The following is a 21,181-nucleotide window of genomic DNA, read 5'->3' on the forward strand; positions in this document are numbered from 1 at the left end:
CACCAACCAACCACCCGCTGGCTAAAGGCAAATTTCCGCACGTCTATCCTACATCTGTCTTTCCTCAATTTGAATTTATGCCCTCTCAGGTGATTTTTCTGAGCTAGAGGAAGAATCCCATCAGCATTGAGCATGCTTAAACCATTCAAGGCTTTATACACCTCTATCAGATCACCTCGCTGGTGCCTAGTCTCCAGACACTGTAATTTGCAAAACTTAAGCCTTTCTTCGTAAGAGCACCCCTTTGTTCCATTCACTAATCTTGTTGCCCTTCTCTGTACTCGTTCCAGCAGCTCTACATCCTTCTTGAAATGAGGCCTCCAGACCTGTATACAGTACTCTAGGTGTGGCCTGACCATTGCCTTATACAATTGAATAATCACCTCTTTATCCCTGCTGGAAAAATTCCTGTATATCATTAACAATACTCCATGAGCTACTCTTGCAGCCCGTCTGCACTGCTCAGAGAACTTCATATCTGCCTGCACAACCACCCCCAAGTCCCTTTCATTCTCTACCACTGTCAGTGTAGTACCACAGAGTTGATACCTTGCTCTGGGGTTGCTGTTTCCCATGTGTAGTACTTTACATTTGTCAATGTTAAACTTCATTTGCCACCTCTCAGCCCATCTGCTCAACCTTTCCAGATCCTGTTGCAGCAGCATAGTGTCAGTAGTGTCCTTGACAACCGTGCCAACCTTTGTATCGTCTGCAAACTTGGACATTAAGCTTGATATACCATCATCAATATCATTTATAAATACAGAAAACAATAACAGACCCAACACTGAGCCCTGAGGGACTCCACTAATAACATTAGTCCACGATGAGCAGTGTCCATTGATTACCACTCTCTGTCTTCTCCCCCTCAACCACCCCTTTATCCATAGCAGCAATTTGCCTCCAATGTCACACTGCTCCAATTTGTGTAGCAGTCTTCCATGTGCAACAGTATCAAAAACCTTTCTAAGATACAAGTATATAATATCAAAGTTATTCCCTGCATGCAGTTCTTTTGTGACTGCATCATAGTATCCAATCAAGTTGGTCAGGCAAGACTTCCCCTTAACAAAACCATGCTGTGTCTGAGCTATAACTGAAGTCTTGTCTAAATGATCCTGCAATGCTTCTTTAACCAGTGCCTCCATTAATTTTCCTGGAACAGAAGTTAAGCTCACAGGTCTATAATTACTTGTGTCAGCCTTTGATCCTCCTTTGTGAATTGGGGTCACATTTGCACATTTCCAGTCTATGAGTACCTCCCCTGAGTCCAAGGAAGCTCTCATAATTATGGCTAAGGGTTTGCTTACTTCCTTTGCTGCCTCCTTTAATATAACTGGATAGATCCCATCCACCCCGGGTGCCTTTCTTGTGTTTATCTTCAACAGTTTCTCCTCCACTTTATTCCCAGTTATTTCAAGATTCTCTAGCTTACTGTTAGAGTTGAATACACCTCTGGCATTCCCCTTGTTGAATAACTCCTCATGTGTGAATGTCGATGCAAAATATTCATTTAGTTTGTTATCTACCTGAGCAGGATCATCAACAGTTGACCCATCAATATCAAGTGGACCAATCTGATTCATCCCCTTCCTTCTAGAGTTTACATAAGTAAAGAACTCTTTGCTGTTTTTCTTTGCATCCCTTGCCAAGGATTTCTCGTAATCTGCCTTCGCCTGCCTAACCTCCTTTGTAACTTGGTTGCATATCAACTTGTATCTATCATAGGCTTCTCTGTCATGTGTTAATTTGTAAGTATCCCATGCATTTTTCTTCTCTGCCATATGCCTCATTAGTTCATCTGACATCCATTTTGGCCTAAACCTTGAACAATATTTCTTAGTTGGTATGTAAAGCCTAGTAGCTTCCAAGATAAGTTCTTTGAATGCTTCCCATTTTGAATTTGCTGTTGGTAACATCATCATTTGGTCCCACTGTATAGAATTTAAATACTGTCTCAGTCCATCGTAGTCGCCTTTACGGAAGCAATAACCCTTCCCTTTACCCCTAATGGTAGTTACCTCTTTGAGTAAATCCCACTTCAGCACACTGTGATCACTGCCACCTAGTGGTTCATTTATCTGCAGATTCTTAATGCATGAAGAATCACTGCTGATAATCAAATCAAGAGTATTACTCCCTCTAGTTGCCTCCCGAACATGCTGATGTAGAAAACAATCATCCAATAAATCCACAAAAGCCCTGCTAGTGCGTGAGTAACCAGCCCCCAAATTCCAGTCAATGTCTGGGAAATTAAAATCTCCCATTATAAGACTCTCTGATTTACTGGCCCACTCTATTTCCCTGTACAGTTCCTTATTATACTCATCAGAGTCATTAGGCCTATAGCACACTCCTACTCTCAATTTTGATCTCCCAATGCTTATGTCACACCAAACTGACTCAACACTGCACTGTCCAGCGATGTCGACTGGCTTCACTTCCTTGGTTTTTATGTGTTTCTTAACTAATAGCATAACCCCCTCCCCCCTTCCTATCCTGTCTATCCTTTCTATAGACGTTGTACCCCCCAAATTGCAGTTCTGCATCCCTTATATCTGTGTGACACCACGTCTCTGATATCCCAACAATATCTGCCTTTGATGTTTTGAGCAATACCTCAAATTCATCAAATTTATTTACTAAACTCCTAGCATTGGTGTACACACAAGTATACCTGCAGCTGTTTCTATTCTTAGCTACCCTAACACAACCCATGTGTTTACTTGTACCGCAATGGCTCCCAGCAGTCTCTGAAATACCATGCATCTTGTTTTTCAGGCTTCTGCTAATTCTAATAGAAGCAGTGCAAGAATCTCTTTCACCTCTACCAGTGGCTACTGTCAATCTATTGGTCTTTGTCTCCCCCCAAGCTAGCAGTTTTCCGACCCACCTAACAATGCCTCGATAGCATCAGCAAATATTCTTGCACCCTTTCTATTTAAGTGTATCCCATCCCTGTAGAAGCAATCTCTCCTGTTAACAAGTACAGTCCAGGCTGAAAAAAATTCTACCCCTTGAGCCTTGCACAATCTTTCCAGGGCCGAATTGATCGACAAGGCTCTCATCATATACTCCCTCCTATCGTGTCTGGGCAGAATTGCAGACACTTTCAAATTCAACCCTAATTCTCGGCTTTTGTTCAGCAGTGACCTGTACTTGTTAAGTAATTCTGCCGGTCTCCTACTCTTAATATTATTAGTGCCAACGTGTACAACTATATTACCTTTTGTGCCCTTAAAAGATGATATTCGCTCTACAACGTCATCAACCTTTGCCCCTGGCAGACATACCCTGGTCTTGTTCCACCTATCTTTTTTACAAAGCATGTTCCCCATTTCCCTGACAATAGAGTCACCAACAACTACTAGTTCCTTCGGGACCAGCGCATTCTGCCTTGGGGGTTGCCTCTGTGTTACGCGATGCCCAAGTGCAAGCTCTGGCGTTGATGTGGGCAGCTGAGAGCTTGATGGGCCCCTCAATTTAGTTTCTTCGAGGGCATCCACCCTGTCCTTCAAGCTCTCATATAGGCCCACGAGAACGCCGAGTTGTTGCCTGATATCGATACACTCCTTGCATCGCGCACACACAAAGACATCCCCCTTGGCAGTATCATGTCCCGTACCCGATTGTTCTGCAAACATCAAGCAAACAGTGCATTTTATAAGGCTGTGAGTCAGAGGACAACTGCCCCCCTCAGTTCTGCTCTGAGCCACAGCACTTCCATTAGCTTGAGCCTTTTGCTTTGCTGCTCTGGTCTGAGTCATGATTCTATTAATTTATTAATTAATTATAATTAATTATGTTATGTTATTAATTATGTTAAATATAATTAATTATATTACGTTTGTAATCTAAGTCGTTATATGTATTTATTTAAACGTACAATTTAACTGCTAACGAAGTTCAACTAACGCTATCGTATCACAATGGCGGGAAATTTACAAACGGTAGCGGAGTTGAAACACGTGGAAACCTTTACCGATACTTTTATGCAATTACAAGGCCGAGTAAAGAATAAATACACCAAATTAATCAGAAAATCACAAAATAATGTTATACTTCTAAATTTAAATCAAAAGTTTTAGAAAAACAATAATTTCAAATCAATAAATAAGAAAAATCCACTTAGCGGCTTTGAACACGACCGTCTCTAGTAGCCTCGTCAGCAGACTCTGCAGAATCTGCTGAATCTGATGAATCTGAATCTGCCTCGTCAGCAGAATTATGTAATACCTTTAAAGCAAAAATTGCAGAATGCAGAGCTGGCCAGTCAAATAGAGCAGAAAAAAATAGCATGGGACAGTTAAAGAGCAATGAGTAGTACTGAAGCCTACGACAGCTACAAGTTGATTTGTAATAGAATCATAGGTAAGGTTAGAGAGGCCAAGGCTGCATATGAGAAAGCACTGGCTAAGAGAGCAAAGAATGGGCACAAGGAATTTTTCATGTATGTGAATACAAGGAAGAATAAAAACAAACCAGATTGGACCTTGTACACTGGATGTGGGGAAAGTCTCAGATAACGCAGTTGATGTTGTGGATGAATTGAATAGGTATCTGTCTTTACCGAAGAAAGGCCCTTCCTGCTGACAAGATTGTTATTTGGTTTTTAGACGCATTAGCAACTAAGGCCATATTGCTCTGGGGATATGCAGTGGTCATTCCCTGACCTTTTCGCATCCTCCATATTAGCTGCTGGTATGGAGGATGCGACCTTTTCGCATCCTCCATACCAGCAGCTACGCACTGCTGCTCCTGCCCACCTGGCTACGGAGGCGCCCTGCTGAGAAGAGGCTGTGTAAGTGAGGTCGAATCATATGAAATTAGCGATTTCAAAATTACAGATGACTGTTTATTAGAAAAGCTTTTGAGCATAAAGGCAAGTAAGGCTCTTGGAGTTGATGGCATACACCCAGTAATTCTGAGAGAGGCTGGCAGGGAGTGTACTGAACCAACCATTTGAAGTTAATTATGAGGGCATCTTTGGACTCAGAGAGAGATTCCTTTGTACTGGAGAAGTGCCAATGTATCACCAATACACAAGAACAAAGTTGGTAACTACAGACCAGTTAGTCTGACTTCAGTGGTAGGGAAAAATCATAGAAACAATGATTAAGAGTGCAATCCAAGGCCATTTAGATATGGCATTCTGAATAACACACAACATGGTTTTGTTATGGGGAAAATCATGTTTAACTAACTTAGTAAGCTATTTGACAAAGTTACTAATGAGCTGGATGTAGGAAACAATTTCGACAAAGTTTATTTGGATTTTAGCAAGGCATTTGACTCTGTCCCTCACGAGAGGTTAATGTATAAGCTGGAACATGTTGGGATTACTGGAAAAATTCTAAGATGGATTTCTGGGTGGCTGCAGAGCAGAAGGCAAAGGGTTGTGATTAATGGATATTCTTCAGTTTGGTGTAAATCAGAAGTGGGGTTCCCCAGGGGTTAGTTCTTGGACCACTGTTGTTTCTGATTTTCATAAAAGACATCTACAATGGGACAGAAACCTTGATGTCAAAATTTGCAGACAACAAAAAGATTGGTAGAGTAGTTAATGATTAGTACCATGCATCAGTCCTTAGGATGACTTGAACAGGCTGCAAGAATGGTCAGAAAAGAGGCAGCTATGTTTTAATGCGGCTAAATGCAAGGTCTTACACTTAGGGAATATCAACCCCAAAATAAATTATATGCTTGGCAAGGTTGAATTAAAAACAACAGAGGAAAAAAGGGATCTGGGAGTTATAATACAGGCAGATATGAAGTTTTCTGTGCAGGCGGCCAGGAAAGCCAATGATATCCTATCAATCGATGACTTACTGAACATTATCCTGTAGAGATATGGAGATCATAGTCCCACTGTAAAAGGCAATTGTAAGACCACATATTGAGCTTCTTGAGAGGGCCCAAAGACAAGCAACTTGCATGGTGAGATTGGCAAAAGGTGACCGTATGTGGGCTACAGATCCTGGTAACCAAGCACCTCAGAGGTAACCTGACTGAGATTTATAAGGCTCTGAGAGGGGTTAGTACAATGAATGAAGGTGGAATTTTCACCGTAATTGAGAATTCCAGAACTCAAGGGCATAAATTCAAATTAAAGGGAAAGAGGTTTAGACTAGATTGCAGGAAGTTTTCTTTTAGCCAGCAAGTCGATTGTTGGAACAGGTTACCTTCACAGGTAGTTAATGCTGACAGCTTGAATAAATTGAATGGTAAACGGGATAGTTACCTTATATGAGAAGTGAAGCCAATAATTTGTATTTTTTCTTCTCTTTTTTTTTTTTTTTGCAAGTGCAGCAAAAGCCTGTTGCTTCCTTGCAGTATATGGCCATTACTATTACTAAAACTTATGATTTCTTAACCATCGAAGAAATTTGGTTTACTCCTAACAATGAGATTTATGCTCCTTGAAATACCTTTCTGTTTCAATGTTGTCTCCTGCTGTCACAACACAAAGAAAGGTTTTTTTTGTGTCTTTTGCCTCTTTATTACAAAGGCTATTCTCAGCCATTCCAACAATAGGCAGTAAACACTCTCATCTGACCACCAGTAGTAAAAGTTGATGAAAAGTCCAGATGATCATCACTTGTTACATTAAAAATTCCCCACCATTTCTTATTCGAACTTTACAATCTTTCTCTAAACAAAACTTTTGTCCCTGGACTTGTGAAATGCTACTATGTGTAACCTATCTGAAAAATGGTCTAACCTCACCAACTTGACTGACTTCCATCCCAACTCAATCAGTTCACTAATGCTTAAAATACTGGACAAAATTTGCCTGCAAAGTCATATCTATCAAGTCATATCTTTTCACCCAGGTTTCAAGAAATTCAATATGGTATCTCTCACCTTCCACTTGTTTAATCCATCTGGTTTCAACAGTATAAAAGGCATTGCAGAAAAGCAAAACCATTGTTTTTCTACTGTGCTTGACAATGTACAAGTTTCCTTTCTGTTAAACATACTTCTTCCTCTCTAACCCTCTGAAAAATTACTTACAGAGAAGTGATTGGTGTTTTTCACAAACTCATCCACTGTTGTGAAACCAGTCAGTCTGTGCTTCCACAAGGAGGTGGAGCACTGTCAGCCTTGTTGTTCTTTACTATACTGTATCCTTTCTTCTAGACAAAACTTAAATTTCTACTCATATACTGACGATGCCTTCTCTGTTATAGTCACTCCTTCTAAAGGACTGTCAACTAACTTAATATACTCTAGCTAACAAAAGTGCAGTTTCTAACATTATAGAATATAATTCTTATGCTGAGTTAGTGAGTCTAATAAGATGAAATAGGCGAATTTTGCTCTTGCACCTTCCACCCTGACCTCAAACCACAATATTATCAGTTTTTATTCAAGCTACCACTAGATATGAAAGACATAACTATTCATGATCCTGTAATGATTACTGACAAAGTGAATAACTATTTTACATCTACATTTATGCCTGAAGAAGTTTTCAGGGTTGGGAATACCAGTATAACAAGTTACAACTGAGAGCTAAATGATTTTTTGATAACCGAGAAGAAAGTCAAAGAGAAATTGGTGAAGCTAAAAGCAGAGTGCCTGAGACTGATGAAATCTATCCAGTTATATTAAAAGAAGCAGCAAAAGAGATAAGCAAGCCTTTGGAAATAATTATAAAAGCATTATTGGATTCAGCAAAAGCACTCAAAGAGTAAAGATGCAAAAAGTCGCTCTTCTATTCATGAATAGAGGTGGGGGGGAGAAACCAAAAGGTAAAGTGAGTAATCACAAACCCATAAGCTTAACTTCTGTTTCAGAGAAAATAATGAAAAGAGTGGTTAAAGAAATATTGCAGGATCATATGAACAGGAATGAATTGTATGAAATCAGATCATGGATTTGTTAAGTAGAAACCTTGCCTGAACAATCTGATTAACTACTATGACACAGAAATTAAGAACTGGATGCAAAAAATGATTTTGATATCTCATACTTAGATTTCAATAAAGCTAAGTTAGGGATGATATTCCGCATGTAACACTTCCATATAAATTACAGCTACATGGCATTAGTGGTAAGTTACTGCTATGGATAAAGGGATGGTTGAGTGGCAGAAGACAGAGGGTGATTATAAATCAGTGCTACTTTTCTTGGAATAATGTTATTAGAGCAGACCCTCAGGGTTCAGTGCTGAATCCCTTATTCTTTTCAATATTTATTAACGATACTGATGAATGCATATCAAGCTTATTGTCCAAATCTGTTTGCAACTGATGTGAAGGTTGACAGAGTGGTTAATGACAGGAATCAGGGTGTACTACTGCAACAAGACCTTAAAAAAATTACACACGTGGGCTGAGCAGTGGAAACTGCTCAATGGAAACAGCTGCTGATTAGGCCATCTGGACCAGAAGCTTTCATGGGATCTGCTATGTGGAACTTTATTGATTTAAAATTGTCTCTTATAACTTTGGATTTAAAATTAGTAGAAATTAATTATTAGTAGAAAGAAATCAGGCACCAACTCAGCATTCTGATGGGCATTTATGAGAGCTTAAAGAGTATGGTGGATTCCCTCAAAGAAATTAAACTGGGAGCCCATCAAGCTCTCAGTTGCAAACTCGATGCCAGAGCTCACATTTGTGCATGAGGCAACACAGTGGCAATCCCCAAAGCAGAATACACTAGTTGCCAAGAGATAGTTATTGCCGGTGACTCTATTGTCAGGGAAATGGGATATATATTGTGCATGGAGGATAGGTAGAACAGGAGCAGGGTATGTCTGCCAAGGAAAAAATATATATAAAGTTGTAGAGCAGATAATATCTTTTTAAGGGAACAAAGGATGATACTACTGTACACATTGGCATTAATGATATTAAGAACAGGAGAACTGAGGAGCTACTTAACAAATACATGGCAATGTTAGAAAAAAGTCACCCGCTAGAGTTGAATTTGAAAGCATCTGCAATTCTGTACAGACACAATAGAACAGAGTACATGATAAGAGCCCTATCAATCAATTCAGCACTGGAGAGAATGTGCAATGCTCATGAGGTAGAATTTTTTACAGCGTGGTGTGTGCTTGTTAACAGGAGAGACTGTTTTTACAGGGATGAGATACATTTACACAGAAGGGGTGCAAGAATATTTGCTGATGCTACTGATGCAAAGATAGGTGGGTCAGAAAATTAATAGCATGGAGGGAGATATACAGACTAATAGATTAACTAGTGGGTTAACAATTAATGGTTGAGTAACAGAATGAAATGTGATCCTTACACTGCTTATACTGAAACATGCAACAGCCTGGAAAGCAAGGTGTTGGTGATTTTCAGCCCTGCTGTGGATCATCATGGAATAAACATATACATGGGTTATGTTAGGGTAACTAAGAGTAAGAACATGGGCATCTATACTTGTGTGTGCACTAATGCTTGGAGTATTGTATATAAATTCAATGAATTAGAAGAACTGATTAAGTCATCAAATTCAGACATTGCGGGGAAACCAAACACACAAGGTGTCACCCAGACATAAGCAATGCTGAATTTGAATTTCAGGATACAATGAATACAGGAAGGACAAACAGGACAGGAGGGGTGGGGAGGGATGCTCTTAGTTAAAAAGCATATTAAATCTAACACAGTTCATCCAGTCAACATGGATGACTAGTGCAATGTTCAGTCAGTTTGGTGCGACATAAGAACTGGGAAAACAAAAATGAAAGTAGGAGCGTGCTATAGGCCAAATGACTTCAATGAGTATACCAAACAGCTACACAGAGAAATAGAGTGGGCCAATAAAAAAGAATGTCTTATAATGGGGGATTTTAATTTTCCAGATGCTGACTACAATTTGTGAGTTGGTCACTCACACATTAGCATGACTTTTGTAGATTTATAGAATGACCTTTTTTGTAAAATAATAAGAGGAGTTTACCTCAATATAGTACACAGAACACTTCAATGGTAAACGGGATAGTTACCTTATGTGAGAAGTGAAGCAAATAATTTGTATTTTATCTTCTCTTTTGAAGTGTTCTACGTACTATATTGAAGTAAACTCCTCTTATTATTTTTCAACGTAGAACGTATTGAGTATTACAGCTCTGATTCATACTATAGAATGACCTTTTTGTACAGCAGCATGTTAGAAGCACCAAGGGAAAGCAATACTCTTGATATGATTATCAGCAGCGATACTTCAAGCATTCAGAATCTGCAGATAAAAGACCCACTGGGTGGCACTAATCACAGTGCAGTAAATAAACACAAAACTACTGTCAAAGAGAAAGGCTTCAGACAGTTTATAAATTCTATGCAGTGGGACAAACTGATGATAATACCAAGAGCAAATTCTAAATGGGAAGCATTCAGGGAAGTAACCATAGAAGCTACTAGCCTTTTCATACCAACTAAGAAATACTGTTCAATGCTTAGACCTAAATGGATGTCAGATGAATTGACAATACATGTGGCAGAGAAGAAAAATTCATGGGAAGCATATAAATAATCAAGTGATACAGAAGCCTATGGTATTTATAAATTAGTCCTGCAATCAAGTCACAAAAGAGGTTAGGCGAGCTAACACATTACTAGAAGCCTCCGGCATAGGATATGAGACTTCAAAGAATAGCAGTAACGACTTCTTTGCTTATAGTAACAGAAGAAAAGGATGAAATCACATTGGACCACTTGATATCAATGGGTTAACTGTTAAAGACCCTGCTCAGGTTGCTGACAAATTGAATAGATATTTTGCATTTACATTCGCAGGTGAGGACTATAATCAGAGAACAAGAAAATAAAAAAGATCTGGGGTAATTGTGCAGTCAGATATAAAATTCCCAGAACAGTGCAGACAGGTTGCCATGACAGCTCATGGGGTTCTGTAAACAATATACGAAACTATGCTAGCAGGTTAAGGAAGAAGAGATTGAGTCAAACTAGTCCACTTGATGACAGTGGTTTAACTGTTGATGACAAACCGAATAGGCATTTTTCGTCTACATTCACGCAGGAGGAGTTCTTTATTGAGGGGAATTCCAGGAGTTCATCAGAATCTAACAGGGAGTTAAATGATTTTGTGGTAACTGAGAGGGAAATGGAAGAGCAATAGTTGAAGCTTAATATTAAAAAGGCGCTTGATGGATGGGATCTATCCAATTATATTAAGGACATATAAATTAAATAAGTAAAGCAGGTGAGCAAGCCCTTAACCATAATTATAAATCTTTGGATTCAGGAGAGGTACCTATGGACTGGAGATGTGAAAATATATCCCCAATTGGGGGGGGGGGGATTAAAGCTCTTTGTGGATTAATGTTATTAGTGGAGTTCCCCCCCTCCCCACAGATTTCAGTACTGGATCTATTGTTGTTTTCAATATTTATTAATGATAGTGATGAAGGCATATCAGGTTTAATGTTTAAATTTACAGATGATACAAAGATTGACAGGGTAGTTAATGACAGCAATCAGGGTAACTTACTCCAACAAGATCTAAAAAAATTAGGCAGATAGGCTGAGAAATGGCAATTGAACTTTTACAGTAACAAATGAAAGGTACTACACGTGGGTAGCAGTATTCCCAGATTAACGTACCAACTGTGTGCCACTCAAGAAAGTGGAAAATGAAAAAGCCCTGGGGGTAATTATGCAGACAGATATGAAATTCTCTGAGCAGTGCAGACAAGCTGCCATGACAATTCATGAGATTTTGTCAAAAATATACAGAAACTTTGCTACCAGGGATAAGGAGGGGATTATCCCATTGTACAAGGCCATGGTTAGGCTGCATCTTGAGTACTGCATACAGGTCTGGAGGCCTCACTTTATGAAGGATGTAGACCTGCTGGAATGGGTGCACAGAAGGGCAGCCAGATTAGTTAAGGGCATGAAAGAGTGCTCATTACAAGGCTTCAGTTCTGGAAAATGCACCATATGGAGTGTAGACACCTGCTAGGAGATCTCACCGACGTGTTTAAGGCCTTGAGTGGATTGAGTAAGCTAAATGTTATTGCCAGTCTTCCTCTTTCTGAGACTACACACATATGGGGGCATAAATTCAAGATGAGGAAGGACGTGAAGCTTCCCTTTAGTCAATGGGAGGTTGATTGTTGGAACAATCTTCCATCTGCTGTTGTAGAAGCTGTTGTTTGTCTAGTTCAAAGAAGAACTAGACAAATTCTTAGTGGGTGTGGATGGGTGAAGTGTGTAGTATTGTTTATTTATCTTTTTTTTTTTTTTTTGGCTGATGCTTTATAAGCTTTCTTTCTTGCATCATTTGCCACTACTAATATTAATACTAAAGTATGACATGAGTAATTACAGACATGTTAGCTTATCTTCTGTTCAGGAAAAAATAATGGAATCTTTGGTTAGAGAAGTGATGCAGGATTATCTAGACAGGAATGCACTTATAGTGCAATCACAGCATGGATTTGTTATGGAGCGACCTTGTGTGACCAATCTGACTGGATATATAATTGGATAAAATTATTTTGATATCATATACTTGGATTTCAGGAAAGCATTTGATACTCTTGAACATAAAAGAATACTATACAAATTGGAGCAATGTGCCATTAAGGGAAAGTTACTCCTCTAGATAAAGAGACAGTTGAGTGGGAGAAGACAGAGTGGTTGTTATGGACATTGCTCTTCATGGACTAATATTATTAGTGGAGTCCCCCAGGGTTCAGTGCTAGGCCCATTGTGGCTTTCTATATTTATTAGTGGTATTTATGAAAGTATATCAGATTTAATGTCTAAATTTACAGATGATACAAAGGTTGGCAGGGCAGTTAATGACAGTAATCACGGTAACCTACTTCAACAAGATCTAAAAAAATTAGGCAGATGGGCTGAGAAATGACAGTTGAAGTTTAACACTGACAAGTACAAAGTACTGCATATGAGTAGCAGTAATTCCAGATTCATCTCCAGTGACAATACAGTCAAGGAAATTAGGATTGTCTTGACAAGTCTGGATGAAGTCTTAACACAATGACATTCTTTGCTGCTTTTTCTCATCTGTGAGGCTGTGCAGCAGAAATTTTTGCAGACCTTACTTTTCTCTAACTCTTTAAGCAGAATTTGTCTCCTTATTCATATCCAACTCATCCACCATCATTCTGAAGGTCAAATGACAATCTCTTACCACAATTCTTTTGCAACTGTTTTCATTTCCTGATGTTGATGGACACCCACTTCTTGGGTAATCACAAACATCTTCACATCCATCTTTGAACCACTCACACCATTTAAACACACTACACAAATGAATGTTTCATCATCAAAAACAGTTTTTAAACTTTCACACGTGAATGATAAAGAAACAGATGAAATAACAGGTGTCTTGCAGCATCAGTTCTGTCAGTTTCGGTGTGAGTGCCTACAAAAAGCTATTATGAAAGAAGAAATAATTGATGTGTAATGGTCCTTGGTTGGAAAACTGACAAGTGTAGAAGGAAGCTTGAAATATAGCACATTATCCCAAGCCATTCTTGGCATTTTAGTAATTCCTCAGAGTTTCAGAGAATATTCAGCTAGATAAGAAAAACAGAAACTGAGTCAGATCTTCTCTCTCCCTCTGGTGAAGCTTGGAATGCTCCTGACAGCCAAGTCTATCGAGCAGGGCTATTGTTATGAACAAAACTTTAACACAACATGTCTGTAGAGGGCAAAGTTTGCAACAGGCAGGTTTTTTTTTAAGCAATCAAAAGCAGTTGATATGATAGAATATCTATCCAAACAGAAATCCATAGGCAGAAAAATGTTTAAAAATATGTTTTAATGAAAAACAGTCCTGTGGCTATATTTAATATAAGATGTGTATTTTACCAGTGAAATTTATAGTGCAGTGTGGACTTCAAAAAACCTCCTGTTTTCTGTGAAAATTGGCCTGGTTTTTTTTTGGGAAGCACTGCTGCTTTTTGTAAAATGATTTACTGTTCCTTGCAGTATTGGTCCAGATATCTCCTGTTTTCTTCTTGCTTACAAATGCCGTATCTCCAGCTTTTTGAAAGGCAAAAAGTTTGCAACTATAAAAATAAAGCAGGAATTGTGTAATTTTTTATTACATAAAACACAATATCAGTTTCCCCAACAAAATGTTTTTTGTCAAAACATTTTGTTGGGGAATTTTAACATTTATCTCATACTACACAACAAGGCTAGTTGTGGTGGAGTATGAGATAAATGAGTTGTAACAATATTGGTAATGATCATACATTTGATTTTCTCTGCTCTTTTGGATCTCAAGATACTGTGGTTATTACATTAAATTGGTATTTTACATTAAGTAAAATAAGAATGTAGTTGCACCTGTGAGTCAGTCTTCCATTTAACTAATTAAACTTCTTTATTGTTGCTAAGTAGGGTACATGTACTAGTGACAATAATTCTCATCACGGCAACATGGCCAGGAGTTTTACATTATATATGTGATTAAATTGGCAAAAATTACAGTTACATGGGAAATTATGAGTTACAAAAAATTAAACATGTAAAAATGAAATTATAATAATAGGAAAATATAAAGAGGAACTGAACGTCGCAACCCAGTTTGGAGGAATTTATCCCAGTTCCACAGATGTAATCCACTTGAGGAACATGTGGTGGTATTAGCCATTTTCTATAGGTTGAGTCCAAGATGGAGCAGTGCCTGAATTTTGGTGAGTGCCTGGGCAGGTAGGAACCGACTACACAATTTCATCCGGTTGTATTTGAGGATTAGTGTGGGCTGTGACCTCAAGGATGGCAGAGGATTGTGCCACTGACAGAAATCCCAGATGTTTGGGGTGTTTATGACTCCTATGTACATTTTTAATGTAGTCATTAAATGCCTGCTGTCAATTAACCTCGGGAGCCTGGGTACATTTAGCTGCTCAGCCATATCAGTTGTTCTCAATTCAGGGGGTCGTCAATGCTTATTTGTGGCCCATTTCAGGGTCCAGTTTTCACACGAGAACACCGGTTTTTGAAGTGAGGGCAACGCAGATGCCCAAATTTCAGCAGCGTATAAAATAACCGGATAAACAGTGGTGTGAAGATATCCGGTAGTGGTTGCGGCATCGTTGGAATGAAGTAAGTGTAGCTTTGCTCTCCAGCGTAGGGTGTTAAATCGCTTCTGGAGGTATTCTGTGTGAACATTAAATTTCAGCTTTGGATCAAAATAGACACCAAGATCCTCATGGCAGGTAACCACTGGGATGAGAGTACCCAAAACTGATGGTTGAATTACTGTTTCAATGAGTAAATCATTGTTGCAGATTTTGAAGGGTCAAGGTTTAATCCAAACATCTTCAAGTAAGTTGAAAGAGCGGTCAAGTTCTCTGTGATTGAAGACATAATTGCCATTGGGTTTGCAGACAATGGGATTAAGCTAAGAAACTTTATATCGTTGGCATATATTAGAGCATCATCATGGGCACTCATGAAAGGAATTAGAATGGCAAAAATTACAGTTACATGGTAAATTATGAGTTACACAAAATTAAACATGTAAAAATGAAATTATAATAATTGGAAAATATAGAGGAAAGTTCTCAAATATGGGCATCTGCGTTGCCCTCACTTAAATAACCATCTCCTTTGATCATTTATTATGTCTCTCATTTGACAGTTAACAAGAAATTGTGCAAGTTCTGTAATTTCTTCATTACCTATCGATCCCTATTGTATTTTTATACATTTTCTTTAGTAAACTGTTCCTAAAATCTTCAAGCAAAGCTTTAAGACCATATTTTTTAAATTTACATTCAGCTGACACCAAAATAGCTTAATATTTTTTGTAGTCATACCTTTACTTTTTGATTGAATTGCACCAATTTTGCTTTTATAATTAAAGCTTTTTGCTGCACTGTTTTAATCAACTGAATAAAAGTAAATTTAAAAATTATAAAGTTTTCAAAAAAATGTACAGAACTAAATTTGCTGGTAAATAAAAAGGTTGTTTAATACAGGTGAGATTAGTTTTTTTGGGACTTATTGCTGTGCTTGCTATTTATTTTAGACAGGTTGGTGCTAAATTAAGAGTATTCATAAGAGAAATTTAGTTAGGGATCGATAAAAATTCCCTTAACCTTTTCTGAAGTACATGTGAACATATACATTTTTCAAGGTCTTTTCAAGTAAGTTTCAGATTGTGTATGTATGAATTGTCAATCTTCGAGCAAGTGCTGTAATCTCATATCTGTGTTTCCAAGTAATTGAAGACAGTTCATAATAGAGATCAACACAAAAGTAACTTGTGTGAAAAAAATTACAGAAAATATTGCCTCATAAAATCCAACATATTTTGTAATTCATATCCAGAAATTGATGAAATCAAATAAATACATAAATATATATAGAAGATAGCATCATGCAAAAAAAAAAAAAAAAAAAATAAAATAAAATTTTATTTACAATTTTTCATTGTAAATAAAATTTCATAAAAAATTTTTTTTTAAATGATTTTTTTAAAAATTCTGATTTGATATTGGGCAAATGAGTTACAATAAGAACAAATTAATATATAAAAGCACTCTTCCAAATTTTTCATTTTTTCAAATTTTAAGAATTTCATGAAGAAGGTTCACACAGGTTAGTTAGGGATCAACCCGTGTGCATTCTGGGACCTCATTCTTCAAAGAGTTAAGACAAGGCCACTTAATACAGGTTTCACTGTAGGTGGAAATAGAAATCATTGTGACGGTATATTTATGAAATGAAGTAAGTAATTTTTGCAAAGTTTGGATCTTTTCACACAGGGGTGGCTCGTTGGTAGGCACTGCAGAACTGCAGCACCCCCAGCTTTTTAAATCCAAATATACAATCAATGGAGTTAAATGAAATTTTGTGAAGAACAATGCAATGCAGTGAATATTTTTATTAACAGGTCCCGCATATAGTATACTTATCCTCTATTTCCAATAATCATTTCAATAATAAACAAATGAAAACATAATCGTTTTCAACCTTGAAGTTTAACCGTAGGTGGAACTGTGTGCTGCACAGTTCCACATTTAGGTCCTAGTGGTTGAGTCAATGCTTAGTTGACAGGTTGCCAATACACATTTTTATAGGTGATAAAACAAGTCAAAGGAACTGCGAAGCGAGCAGTGCCAATTTGAACAATGCATCAAACCTGAATGAAAAAGTTTCTATTTCTAACAAATAAAAACTGAAGAATGGATTTTTTTATTTTTAAATAAAATTTTGAGATTACCAAAGTCTGTTAATGGTAAATGTCCAGTTAATGTTTTGTAATATTTTTAACTTGCTTATTATTACAGTATTACCATCTATGTCTACATGTCTTATAACCAAGGCAATTTAATGTAACTTTAAGAAGAAGCACTCCCATACATCAGAGTCACGAGCCACCACTGTTTTCACAGATAAGTTCGTTCCATTTAGCTACACAACTAATTGTTCCACCAAATTTCATTTTATCCGTATCATGTGGACGTAGACATGTATTGTACCTTATGTAAAGTGTCCCCAGAACTTTAATTCAACTCTGCAGTGATGTTACAGAACTCTGAACAACCAGAAAGGAATGTAATGTTTGTGCAGTGTAAGTGATGATGCTGTGTTGTTTAGTTATTTCTTGCCACTTAGTTACCAGGAAGGCAATCATCTGGAAAACCTGCCCATTGTCTGTCTGTGTCGCAGGGAGGTGGCCTACAACTATGTGGCATAGCCCACACGAACAATCCCATATGCCAGTCCTGAAACAGACAATATCCTGCACCTACCGGAGGTAGTGCACCCACTGCAACACCAGTGGGTGCTAGCCATCCTGCAGTTGGGATCTCTACATTCTCTTCTTGATAGGTGTGTATGTATGTATCCAATGTAAGACAGCATCAGGAACGTTAGTTCCACTCTGCCTTGTTTCTCTGTGGAATTATTCTATAGGAAGGCCACACACATGAGTGGTGTTTCGTTTTTGTGTTTTATATGTTCAGCTGTTGAAATGTTGTTTGGCCTTAAAGGCACCAGGAAGCAGCGATCACCAAGAAAATTGTCTCCCATTGCCTGCCCCTTACTGCGTTGGAGGTGGTCTACCATCTACAATCACCTGTTGTCCTAGAGGACATAATCCTGCACCCACTGCAGGGAGTGCAATACCAGTGGGTGACAGCAAATCCTGTGCCCTTGGGGACCCAGACCTAGGGCACCAGGGGGGAAAATGCAATAAAATAAAATAATGAATTATAATAAAAATAAAAATCTAAAAACATGTGAAAAAATAATTGGAGAAGTGGACTGAACCAGAAAACATTTCTGGAAAAATACCAAAGCACATAAAAACTTATAAACCAGTATCACAGCAACTACAAGAATATTTGTAATTATACGAATTAAAATTATACAAAATAATTCACTTCAAAATAAAGTTTCCCTGTAATATTTTGCAGGTTAAACAAAACAAAGTATCACATGGATAAGGTGAAATTTAACGTTTGGTTATTAGATGTTTGCATATAGCAAGGGTAACCAAATCTTTGATATTGAATAACCTTAACGTTGTCACTGTACACACACTATTCAGGCTCCTTCCATTTACGTTCTGAAGACTATCTAGTGACTGGCTTTTAAAACCTGCTCATTTTTATTACACAAGTGTTAATAGCTATCTGTTATGTTATGTTCTTACATCTTGTTTTTGTGCTAATTTGTTTATTTCACAGTGGCAGTTTTTTATAATAGATATTGTTTCTTATTAGAATCTGGAAGTAATACAACTAAGAAGCCTCGCTTGGAGCAGCTGCCTGCTTCCAATCTTGATGCAGATGATCCATTAGATGAGGTCTGGTATTATTTCTTTAAATTAATAAATAAACTTCTTGAAAAGTTAGTTAATTAGTGGTAAATGATTTGAGGAAGCAAGGGCTAAAATATATAACATCTCCTGTACATCTCTCTAACAATTTCTTTCTTAAATTTATTCAAACTACCAACTCCCACAACAGCAGATGGAAGTTTCTTCCAGCAATCAATTACTCTGGCTGAAAACAAATTTCTGTATATCTGTACTACAATGATCTTTTCTCAAATTTGAATTTATGCCTCATTAATCTCCAAGCTGCCTAGTTTCCAAATGCTGCAGTTTGCAGAACTGAAGTCTTTCTTGTAAGACTAGTGCTTTTTTCCTCTCGCTGATGTCATTGCTTTTTCTGCACCCATTCCAACAAATCCACATCCTTCCTAAAATGAGACTTTTCAGACCTGTTTGCAGTACTCAAGATGTGGGTCACAACGGTATAATCACCTCCTTATCACTGCTGTATATCATTTACAAAACCCCATGAACTATCCTAGCAGCCCATCTGCACTGCTCAGAGAACTTCATATTGACTGCACAATTATCCCCTGGTCTTCATTCTTGTTTTGGGTGCACCTCTTAGATTCTGTGTTCTTCATAACCAAGAGCATGACTCTTCCACTCTTATCCTCTGTCCTTTCTGTACACATTGTATGCATCATATTCAAATTCTGCATTCCTTATGTCTGATTGGCACAATGTCTCTAATATTCTTACAATGTTCACGTTTGAACATTGCAAGTATAATGTTTGCCCAGTACTTTAAATTCATTGAATTTGTTTACTATACTCCTATCAGTGTACATGCAAGTAAATATGCACCTGTTTTTGATCTTATTAATCCTAACAGAGCTGTGGTTTTTTTTCTTTCCCATGAGGACTCCCAGCAGGTCCTGTAATCCTTTGGCACCTTGCTTTCCAGGTAGTTGCATGTCCCAATAGAAGCAGTGCAAGAATCACTTTTTCAGCAGCTGTTTGCAGCTGCTGTATATATCTGTTAGTCCCCAAACCAGCAGTTTTCCAACCCACCTAACACTGCTTTGGTAGCATCAGTAAATATAGTTAAGTGTATCTCATCCCTCTGAAAACAGTCTTCTGTTAACAATCACAGAGTATGCTGTGAAAAATTCTACTCCATATGTTTTGCACACTCTTCATGGCTGAATTAATTGACAGGGCTTTAATCATAACTCATGACTTTCCCCCTAACATTTCTCTGTACTTGTTAAGTAAATCATCTGATCCACTCCTTGTAATGTCATAATATCAATGTATACATTACCTTTTGTGCCCTTAAAACATGCTAGCTCTCTGCAATGTCAGCAACTTTTGTTCCTGGCAAATGTCAGAGACCTGTGGGACCATAGTTCTCTGCCACTGAGAAACATTGTTGTCTGATTCTTGATCTGGATGGCTAGGTGTCTAATGAGCCTCTCATTTTAATTTTTTAAAGGACATGTCAAGCTTATATTAGGGCAGATCCCAGTAGAGAGAATTTCATACTGGGATTGCTGCTCCAATTCACAAGACAACCACTATTGACTATTTTCTCCTGTGACAAATAATTCCCATTACATTGTGCTTCTTTTGCTTTGCTGCTCTTGTTTGAGACATGGTTCTAGGTGTTTTGGCCATATGTACTATGCTTTTAATATCTATATAATATTGGTGTAGATACACCATAGATAACTCTTAAGAAACTATGATGGTAGTGTGGGAGGCATCATTTGTTCTGTATCTCATATTGTGCTCTTCCTTCACAACGAGTTGCCATGGTATGGCACTACCTCGAATAAGTAACGCTTTACTAATAGAAGACTATTGTTACTTATTCTCAATGAATAAGTAACAACCTCAATGATTTTTCTCAATAATTGAGAATAATAATTTTTTCTCAATAATTGAGAATAAGTAACTTATTCTCAATGAATAAGTAACAATGAATAAGTAACCACCACCCAGATGGCACCGTTTCAAAATGCCTTGTTGCATTTGGCTTATCGTCACTGGGTGGGCAGGTACCCTAGTTGTGAAGAGCCCACCCACCGATGATAGGCTAATAGCTTTGAAACAGTGCCGTCTGGGTGATGGTACTCGTTGAGAATAAGTAACAATAGTCTTCTCTATTAGTGAAGCGTTACTTATTCGAGGTAGCGCAATACCATGGCAACTCGATGTGAAGGAAGAGCACAATATGAAATACAGAGCAAATGATGCCTCCCACACTACCATCGTAGTTTCTTAAGAGTTATCTATGGTGTATCTACACCAATATTATATGGAAATTAAACTCTTATTCTTAATGTATTATGCCTTGTTGCATTTAGCATATTTTAAGTTCTGTGCTTTTAAATAATGCCATTCAATTTCTAACAGA

At 37.8% G+C, this 21,181-nt stretch overlaps 1 protein-coding gene across 4 annotated transcripts in view; it reads left to right on the plus strand.

Annotated features, from left to right (window-relative positions):
• The window catches only part of c12.1 (spliceosome-associated protein CWC15), a 274,176-nt gene that overhangs the window by 94,411 nt on the left and 158,584 nt on the right, over window positions 1-21,181 (plus strand). For all 4 annotated transcript variants that reach the window (XM_090377905.1, XM_090377903.1, XM_090377906.1 and 1 more), the window contains one exon: window positions 18,707-18,789. In XM_090377905.1, the coding sequence (XP_090234031.1) occupies window positions 18,707-18,789 (83 nt within the window). The remainder of the gene's footprint in view (window positions 1-18,706; window positions 18,790-21,181) is intronic.

Source organism: Mastigoproctus giganteus, chromosome 7 (genome assembly GCF_048544385.1).
Source record: "Mastigoproctus giganteus isolate SK-2022 chromosome 7, ASM4854438v1, whole genome shotgun sequence".
Taxonomy (NCBI): domain Eukaryota; kingdom Metazoa; phylum Arthropoda; class Arachnida; order Uropygi; family Thelyphonidae; genus Mastigoproctus; species Mastigoproctus giganteus.